The 9,611-nt window shown below is 52.0% G+C and overlaps 1 protein-coding gene across 5 annotated transcripts in view; it reads left to right on the plus strand.

The window, feature by feature from the left end:
• ZHX3 (zinc fingers and homeoboxes 3) overlaps window positions 1–6,502 on the plus strand; it is a 46,966-nt gene extending 40,464 nt beyond the window's left edge. For all 5 annotated transcript variants that reach the window (XM_076352339.1, XM_076352338.1, XM_076352340.1 and 2 more), the window contains 2 exons: window positions 857–3,795; window positions 5,310–6,502. In XM_076352339.1, the coding sequence (XP_076208454.1) occupies window positions 1,017–3,795; window positions 5,310–5,320 (2,790 nt within the window). In that variant the 5' untranslated portion in view covers window positions 857–1,016 and the 3' untranslated portion in view covers window positions 5,321–6,502. The remainder of the gene's footprint in view (window positions 1–856; window positions 3,796–5,309) is intronic.
• The last annotated feature ends 3,109 nt before the right edge of the window (window positions 6,503–9,611 follow it).

Here is a 9,611-nt window from a genome sequence, read left to right on the forward strand (position 1 = left end):
GTTGCAGAGAAATTACTCTTTCTTCGGAAATACCCCCAGCGCACTGAGTCACTGAGTTGTGTGAATGCCAAGAGCTGCAAAGGTGGTGGGAGGGGGAGGCAACAAGTGTGTGATGCTGCCTTTGAGTTTTGGGGCCTTACTTTCTCTTGCAGCTCCAGACAAAGACTCAAGAGATGCTGTTTAAACAGTAACGAAGCGTGCACGGGGTGGGGAGGGAATCTCACAAATACTTTGCAGGCTTGCTGAGCGAGGAGGGCTAAAATACGTGGACCTGGCTGCAGCCTTCTTGCTCCCTGCAGCAGAGCTCCAGGCGCCTCTGCAGGCAGAGGCCCTTGGCACGGGCATGGTGCTTTGAGCTGGCGAGAAACTTCCCGATAGGATGGTTGAAAATGCCAATTTTGAAGAAATTGAAACGTTCTGTGGGGAACGTGTTGATTTTTCGTCAGGTTTTTCTGATGGAAAACAGGCGGCTTTCCGAGGGTGACCCTGCCTGCTATCACCTCCTGTGTGCCGCTGAGCCGGGAGCCTGGGCACGCAGGGAGCCCAGGCACGGTTCTCCCTGCCGAAATACTGGTGATGGGTCTTGGCAGGGCAGAGCGAGGGGAAATTTCGGCACTTTTCCTCTTCAGTTGAGAATTTGATGCAGGCTGTAAAAGAGGCATGTTTGTGTGTTTGTTTTTAAACAGGTAATTCACAGGTTGTGTGTGTGAAAATACAGTAAATCCAAGGTCAAGTTAAATTTTTCCAGCGAAAGAGGCTGAAAATGATTTATCGAGTGAAACAGTTAAATACCAGGACAGTTGTGCTTTGTCTAATGCCAAGGGAACTAACCCCTCCTCCCTCTCCTTGTCCTCAGGTTCAGTGGCAAATATGAACATTTGTCAACATTTGACAACAACTCTTTTGGACATCATGAATTTGCTGGAATCTAGACCACAGAGCACTTGCAATAGCGCTTTTTAAATTTTAATTTCATTAAAGTGAAAGAAAAATAATCATCTGGATCAATTGTAGTCATGGCTAGCAAAAGAAAATCCACAACTCCCTGCATGATACCAGTAAAAACACTGGTGCTTCAGGAGACTGAACTGGACGCTGTAGAAGGTGATCGTGAAGGAACGCAACAAGATGCTCCTGTGGAAGGGCCAACAGCTAGTGATGGTGGTGCCAGTAACAATAATAACGGAGCTTTGTCTAACGGGCACCGCGGTATTGCTGATAGTGACACTTATATCTGCAAGTCTTGTGACTTTGGATCTCAAGACGTCCATCACTTCTTTGGGCACTTGGACTCTGAGCACTTAGACTTTAGCAAAGACCCTGCGTTTGCATGTGTTGCGTGCAACTTTCTGGCAAATAGCCATGAAGGGCTCTTGCACCACAATGCAGAGTTGCACGCCGGCGAAACAAGCTTCATCTGGAGGGTGGCTAAGCAGGACAATCATACAATTGTGGAGCAAAGTCTCTGTGAGGCCGCCAGTAGCCATGACCTGCCGGGAGAGGTCTCTGAAGAAGGGGTGGACGGCCAGTCTGAAATTATCATTACCAAAACCCCCATCATGAAGATAATGAAAGGTAAACCGGAGGCCAAAAAAATCCACACGCTGAAGGAGAATGTGTCAAGTCAGCTGGGCAGTGAGTCAGAGGTGAAAGACGGAGAGCATTCATTCCCAAACGGGTCTGTGCCGGTCAGCCAGCCCACTGCAAGTTCGACAAAATCATCTCATATAGTGAATGGCTCCATCATAGGAAACGTGCCTGTTCTGCAGGCGGGTGTTGCACAACTTGTGTCACTGCAGCAGCAGCAACCCCCGTTGCATCAGCAACTACCTACGTCCAAGTCCCTTCCCAAGGTGATGATCCCCCTGAGCAGCATTCCGACGTACAATGCCGCCATGGACTCCAACAGCTTCCTCAAAAACTCTTTCCACAAGTTCCCCTACCCCACAAAAGCTGAGCTCTGCTACTTGACCGTGGTGACGAAGTACCCAGAAGAGCAGCTAAAGATCTGGTTCACTGCCCAGAGGTTGAAGCAGGGCATCAGTTGGTCACCGGAGGAGATCGAAGATGCCAGGAAGAAGATGTTCAACACTGTTATTCAGTCTGTGCCGCAACCCACCATTACAGTTTTGAACACGCCACTGGTTGCAAATCCCGGGAGTGTCCCCCATCTTATTCAGGCGACTTTACCGGGCCATGTGGTGGGGCAGCCGGAGGGGACGGGGGGGCTGCTGGTCACGCAGCCCATCATGGCAAACGGGTTGAAGGGCACCAGCTCTTCCTTCACCTTGGCGGTGACTTCTGCCCCCAAGCCACAGCCGGCGGCGCAGCACAGCACAGTGAGCTCCAGCAACGCGTCGGGGGTGAAGGTGGTCAACAGCGGCCAGCCGCTGCTCACCGCCTGCCCGGCGATCTCCTCGCAGACCTTCCTGGATCCCAACGTGTACAAAAACAAGAAGTCCCACGAGCAGCTCTCAGCCTTGAAAGGCAGCTTCTGCAGAAACCAGTTCCCTGGCCAGGCCGAAGTCGAGCGGCTGACAAAAATCACGGGCCTTTCCACCAAGGAGATTCGAAAATGGTTCAGTGATAGGAGGTACCACTACAGGAACATGAGAGGCGGCCGGGCCGTCTTCCCTGGAGACAGCGCTCTCGATTCCCTGCCTGAAATAGCTTTCGACATCTCACCCAGAGGAGCCGAGCTGAGCCCCGCAGCGGCAGCGGCCACACCGGCCCCTCACCACCCACCGCGGCGGCAGTCATGGCACCAGGCGCCCGACTTCACGCCGACCAAGTACAAAGAGCGGGCGCCAGAGCAGCTGAAGGCTCTGGAGAGCAGTTTTGCCCAAAATCCCCTTCCTGCGGAGGAAGAGGTGAACCGCCTGAGGGGGGAAACGAAGATGACACGGAGGGAGATTGATAGCTGGTTCTCAGAGAGGAGGAAGAAGAAGGTGGCGGAGGAAAATAAGAAAGTGGAGGAGGCGGCTCGGCAGGAGGAGGAAGAGGCGGAAAATGGCGGCGTGGAAGGGGAAGACTCCTCAGATGAACTGAGGGCCACGAGTGAAAATGGCTCAGTCGACGTCTCCAGCAACAACCCGAACTCGGTGGAGCGGAAAGTGAGTCCCATCAAAATCAACCTGAAAAACCTCCGAGTGACCGAGTCCAATGGCAAAAGCGAGTTACCGGGGGCCAGTACAAACGAGAAAGGGGATGGCAGCTCCAGCCGGCCGCCCACCCCTCCAAAAACCAAACTGAACTTTAAAAAAACGGCCCAGCAGCGGCATCTGCTGAAGCAAATGTTCGTGCAGACCCAGCGGCCCACAAACCAGGAGTATGACGCCATCGTTTCCCAGACGGGCTTGCCGCGGGCCGAGGTCATTCGCTGGTTCGGGGACAGCCGGTATGGCTACAAGAACGGGCAGCTGAAGTGGTATGAGAACTACAGGCGGGGGGTTTTCCCCCCGGGGCTGGTGGAGGTCAGCCCCGCCAGCCGGGAGGTGCTGGAGGACTACTATGAGAAGCACAAGGGGCTGCGGGAGGAGGACCTGCCTGGCCTCTGCGAGCGCTCCCACCTCAGCGCCCAGCAGCTCAAGGTGTGGTTTGCGGTGAAGGCAGAGGAGGAGAGCAGGGGCGCCGTCCCCGAGGAGGCCTGTGCCAGCGAGACAGCGGGAAGCCGGAAAGGGCCGTGCGAGACCGGCTCGGAGGTGTCGGAGAGCAGCGAGTCGTGGGAGCCGGGCGGTCAGGAAGGCAGCGCCGGGACCCCCGATGCCCCTGGCCCGCCGCCCGCTGCGCGGCTCGGTAAGGCCCCCGCCTCGGGCAGGGCTGGCTCCGCGGGAGGGTTTGGGCGAGCACGGGGCACTGAGCATTTCCCATTTGGGAAACCGAGGCTTTAGGGAAGGGTTTAGCGTCCGGTCTTGCTGTTCAGGATTTAAGTGAGGAAGCAGTGAGGAAACCCCTGGGAGGGAGGGGGGGCAGGGAAGGAGGATGAGGAGGGTCCGGCGAGATGCCGTGAGTGCAGCTGCCTGCCCGCCCCTGCCTGCCTTGCTCATTGGATGCTGGGTCCACTCTGAAGCCAAACCCTGGCTTTATTTTAAGCCGAAGTAAAACCAGCAGGAGCGTCTGGTCCCTTTACCTGCCCCAGGGGAAGGTGGCCCTTGGGTTTATTTATGAAGTGGATGGGTATTTGGGAAGGAAGGGGCCTGGCTGCTGTCCTCCCTGCCATTGGCTCCTTCCATGCCTCCCCCTGGCCTTGGGCAGCAGACGTAACCCCTGCCTGCCTGCGCAGGCAAGAGCCTCCTCCCTTCCCTCTCCCGCCGCCAGCTCTCCAGATGTGAGCATCCTTGTTTAGTGTGGGGCAAGGCTTGGGTGTTGAAGATGGAGGCTGCAAGGAGGGAGAGGACATGGAGGGCTGGTGTTTACAGCTGCTGGCCCTACCCCTCCTCCAGGACTCGCTTTTCAAAGGCGCGCGCATGTGTGTGTGTGAGCACATGCACACGTGTGGAGGAGAGGTGAGGTGGTTTCCAAGCCCTCTATGGGCTCTTCAGAAGTGCAGCTGGGGGCCGTTTCCTCCCTGGTGGGGTTCTCACCAGGTGGGATAGCCGAGCACTTGCCCTGTCCTGCCACAGGCTGTGCAGCCCCTCGTCTGCTCCACACACGCAGCCCCTTGCCGGCATGCTGGGCAGCTGGGATCCTGTCCAGCCCCGCTGCCTTGCTTCGGAGCCTCCACTAAAATTCATTGCTTCCCTCCCCTGTCTAATGCAGAGGAGGTGGAGCGTGTGTTTGAATGGGGCCCTGCCCTTCTTGCAGCTGAGAGGTCTGGACGTGGGTTGCCCCGTGCGCTTTGCTGGGGAGCGGCTGCGGCTGCAGGAGCGGGCTGGCGAGGCATTGCAGCGGGAGTGGTTTGGGGAAGGGTGATGGGCCAGCTTTTGTGCCCGTGCCAGGATGATGGCTGTGCCCCTGCTAGGACCCTCTGAGCGTGGCTTTATGCCACCCGGAACGAGGTGGTCCCATCACCCCTCGTGGCACAGAGGCAGGAGGTGCTCAGTGAGGGTGCACAGCTTCAGACTGCTGTGGGCTGCATCCCGCCTTAGCCCTGCTGATGGCCAAAGCCCAGCTCCGCTCCCGCGAGGATTTTGGGTTTCCTGGCCCCTCTGAATGGGGCTGGCCTTTCCCTGCAGCTGACTCCATCAAAGCTTCCCATTTTGCCCATCCTGAGGCACTCCTTCACCCCTTCCTCCCCACCCAGCACTCCACTTGGGTCGCAGGTCCCTGCAGCGAGCCGGAGCTTCTCTGAAATCTCTGTTCTTTTTCAGAAACAGACTGAACTCAAACCACCAGCCCCAGAGGATCCGCTCTTACCCTTGAGAAGAAATTTTTGGTCTTCAAGAAACCCATGGGCTGGCCTGATCTAAACCTCAGGAGCAGGACGTGGTGATAAAGCACTGCCATAAATGAGACCTTTGAGCACAGCACACGAGAGAGCGCGTGTGCAAAAACCGGGCACTTAGTGCAGAGCTTTCGGCGGCCCAGCCGAGGAGATGGCTAAGAGCTGGCGGAGGCGGGGGCTCAGCTCACACCCAGGAAATAGGATGCTCTTGTTTGCTTTCCAGTGGACAGACTTTCAGATTTCATATTCATATACCGATGCCTACAGCTGCCTATACAAGCATAACGAATCTCAGACATTGTGTAAACAAGGTCATTGCTTAGATATGGACTATCATGGCACAGTACTTTTTTCTTTTTTTTTTTTTTTTTTTTTTTTCTCTCTCATCTGTCCATTAATGTGTTTGTTCTCTAAAGGTTGGCATAGCTGCATATATCCTCTCCGCCCTTTCTGGTCCTTAAGCCCTGGCAATGAAGGGCTTTGCGGGCACACAAGTGTGTATGTGTGTGTTAGGAAAGGAAAGGTATCTGAGAAGAAAACTGCCAGTCTTGCATTAAAGTCCAGTGGGAGTTGAGTGAGATTTTCATCCCTACGGATGAGGTTAGATTTAGCATTGCATACTCTCCAATAAGTAGCAGGTTCCCAGACCCAGACAACCCAGGAGATGGAGTTTGGTGTCATTTGTCCCTTGCTGGCTAGAATATTTTCCCCTGTGCTCCTGGAGACTGACTGTAGCAGGCTGTTAAATCTCCAAGTCTCCCTTTAATCACTGAGAACTAGCACATAATAATTTTTCCATCCTGACCTGGAATCCTTTTCATTGTTCAGAGAGAACAAGCTGTTCTTCAGAGAACAAACGCAGAGAATACGCAGTGTTGCTGTGAGTGGTTCAAGTCATTGTTGTCTCCAAGGGATCGGCGAGGCAGCAGCTCTTCTGCAATCAGGAAGTTTCCCTCCTGCAGCCCTACATGACAGATCCTCCTGCAGCAGCGCTGGTAACTTCAAGTGTTTGCTCCAGTCGTCTTTTTTTTTTTCCTTCTCCTTTTCCACCCACCCCCCTCCCAGTTCATCTGCAATAGTTCTGGCGAAACAGCAAAATAAATTTCCCAGTTAACCTTCCTGCTTCCCGGTACCTGTACATTTTTAACGTGCCCATGTTGTCTTGGGTGGCTGCTGTGTGATGCAACTACTTGAAGATTTTTTTAATATTCTTTTCTAATAGAAAACAAGGTCTAGGAGGGAAACTCTTGAGCTGAATAGTCCAGCCAAATGCTGTGTCAGACCATTCTGTCACAAACTAATCAAATTCCAGCTCAAAATTGGTTCCATGTCTTGCCTTCACTTTTGCTCTTGGAAGGCTATTCCAGAACTTCACCACCTTTGAATGGTTAGAAACTTTATTTAAATTTCTAGTTTGAATTAATTCGTGGCTGGTTCATTTCTGGTTTGCTTTGGAGCCAACATTGTCCTTTAACTTAAATAGTTTTTGGTGTTTATCCACTGATGTATTTATGGAGAATAGTCATAGCTCCTTATTTTTGCCAAGCTAACTCAGCCAAGCTTTTTCAGTAGAAGGTTTTTATTTAGTGAGAGCTTTTTAATGTGGGAGACTTTATTGTTGCTGGTAAATGATATTTATTAGAAGGGTGGGTAGCAAGCCCCAAAGGATCGGATCCAGAGATTTACAAAAAAAAACTGGTTTAAAAACAAAAAAGCTCTTTCAGAACCTCTTCCAAAGATGGTGTCTGATTTCTACCTTTAATTGCCCTTGCTTTTCCAATTCTTTCTTTGTCCCCTCTTTTGAGGCCGCCTTGCTCAACTCCTAGGAAGGGGCTTTATCTGCTCAGTGCTTTGCAAGAGAGAGGGCTTCCTCTCGCCTGGCGGTACGTGCCTACGTGGTAGGTGCCTGCGCCTGAGCTCGCGTAGCTCCCCTGGCACACGGTGTAACCCCCGCGGCCAAGCGTGAGCATCTGCTTCGGAAGGAGATGACCTGCACCCTAAAGAGAGCCGGGGCGATGCGCTCAGATGCAGACACCCACACTGCAACCATCCCTTAGCAGTCAGACGAACCCTCCCCAAAACGCTGCGAGCAGGGGTGGTGTCGACCCGGAGCACCCTGCTGTGACACCAGGCTCCCTAAATTTCTTTCTCGTTAGAAGCACTATTGCTGGTCATGGCGTAGTTGGAGGCATAACCGGCAGCAATCCCACCTCAGCCTCGTGTCGGCTCAGCCGGGCAGCATCCCCGCGGCTCTCCTCCAGGAGAGCAGGGGCAGCTGCACTGCGAAGACAGCCAGAGCCCCAGGGGTTCACCCTCGCGGGTGCAATCCTGCGCACCCCGAAATGTCACAGGTGACGGGAGAATCTGGGTGGTCCTAGAGCCAAGAGGTAGCAGATCTGGGAGTCGTGCGGCCCGAGAGTATGAGTGTATGTACAGTGTTACCTTCAGAGAACAAATACAGGTAGGTCAATTTACTCTCTAGTGTCTATGTACATGCAGGTTTATTTAAGTACACGTATATACAGTTCAGATATGCCATTGATTCTTTATTGCATTAAAATGTACATTAAAAATGTACACTCTTACTAACTACTTGCTATATAAATATGTTGGAAGTGTAGTTTGCCCATTCAAGGTGATTTTCTGTGGGATTTTTGGTGTACACTTAAAGGCCTATGGCTAATTGGAAGAGTGATCCCCGCTCCATCTACAGAAATGCTTAAGGACTATGGTATGAACTGGTCCCTTTGAACCATTTTTCCATGCACTAGCTGAAATTTTTTGCACTTGGATTGTATTCGGCCAGTTTTCCAGAAAAATTCAAAAGAGAAGTCTTGTGAGCTAGAGGGAGAATTTCCCGGTGTACACAGAAAAACCAGCCTTGAGGGTTGGAAGCTGCTGAGGTTTTTGAGCTTTGTCTCCATGCATTCATACAAGAACAGCAGGAGTTTTCTTTCTTTTGGGTCGGAGGAATTTTAAAAAGTGGTTCCATGCAGACTCCCCTCGGACGCGGCAATGGGGCTGGCAAGCCCCATTGCGTGGGGAGGGTAAGATTTAGAGACAAAAAAATCAAAAAGCAATCGAGTTCCCTTTCTAACTAACTCCTACATTCCTTGTTATCTGCATTTTTTAGTTGACCTGAAATCTCCATGAAAGTATAAGCTGAAGATTTTTGAGGGTTTAGCTCTGTGGTCCTCTGATTCCCTATGCATCGTTTTTGAAGCTGAGGAGAAGCAGGTGTCATCTCCAAATAGACTCAGGTTTTGGTGCAGGACATTAGAAGTGTGTTTGCATCGGAAACTGAAAGGAAAAATTGAGAGGTGGCTTGACGGTCCCAGCAGCAGCTCTTCTGGTGCTAAGAGGAAGTGTCACCACAGTTCTACACAGTGTGTGAATATTTGTCATCATCTAATCAAAGAGGACTATCTTGACTTGAAAGGAGGGGTGTAAGATAGAGGTCGTGTAGCCAGCATCAGTAAGGAAGGGAAATTAAATTCTTCACCTCCATCCGCTGTGTGTGAGCTTAGGCTTGACAGGCACAGTAGTAACCATCATTTTTAATCCATGTGAATCTTGTTACTTATGTCTCTGAGGCTGCTTAGATTAAGGGCACAATCCAATTGCTTAATAACCCGAAACCCTGATTTGTGCTGTACCTGGCTCGCTCGTGTAAAGGGCTGCTGATTCTCCTGATGCAAGGAACAGAGTTACTTTATTCATTACCAGCAGGCCCTGCCGTGAGATTTCTAGACATGGCTCCGTGTTTCATTTGGGTAGCTTATTTTTCAGCTCCTTAATTAGCATCCTGGAAATCATTCTTTTTTTTTTTTTTTTTTTTTTTTTTTTTTTAGCAGAATACTAAACAAACCATGATTTATAGGCTCCTATTTCCACTTGCCTGAGAGCTGAGCGCTGCTGCACAGCAGGCCCGCAGCCATGGCAAGAGGAATGGGCTCAGGTGCTTGCTTCGAAGCATGGCACGCAGTGGTCAGCGTATGCCGCAGAGCTCCAGCTGCAGGTATTTAGCACAGCTGCACGTCCCCTCCCTGCCAGGGGCTTGCGTTGGTCACCACGAGAAGCCACCGGCAAAAGCGGTAGCTGCTGGCAGCTGTGATGAGAAACCCTGTAGTCAGCCCACAGCTGAACAAAAACCCTAACCTGCCCGGGTGACGCTCACACAAGAAGCTGGAGCTGCAAGATATCTGCTTAGTTAATTTTTGCTAGGTGT

The sequence above is a fragment of the Aptenodytes patagonicus genome, chromosome 14 (assembly GCF_965638725.1).
Source record: "Aptenodytes patagonicus chromosome 14, bAptPat1.pri.cur, whole genome shotgun sequence".
Classification (NCBI taxonomy): domain Eukaryota; kingdom Metazoa; phylum Chordata; class Aves; order Sphenisciformes; family Spheniscidae; genus Aptenodytes; species Aptenodytes patagonicus.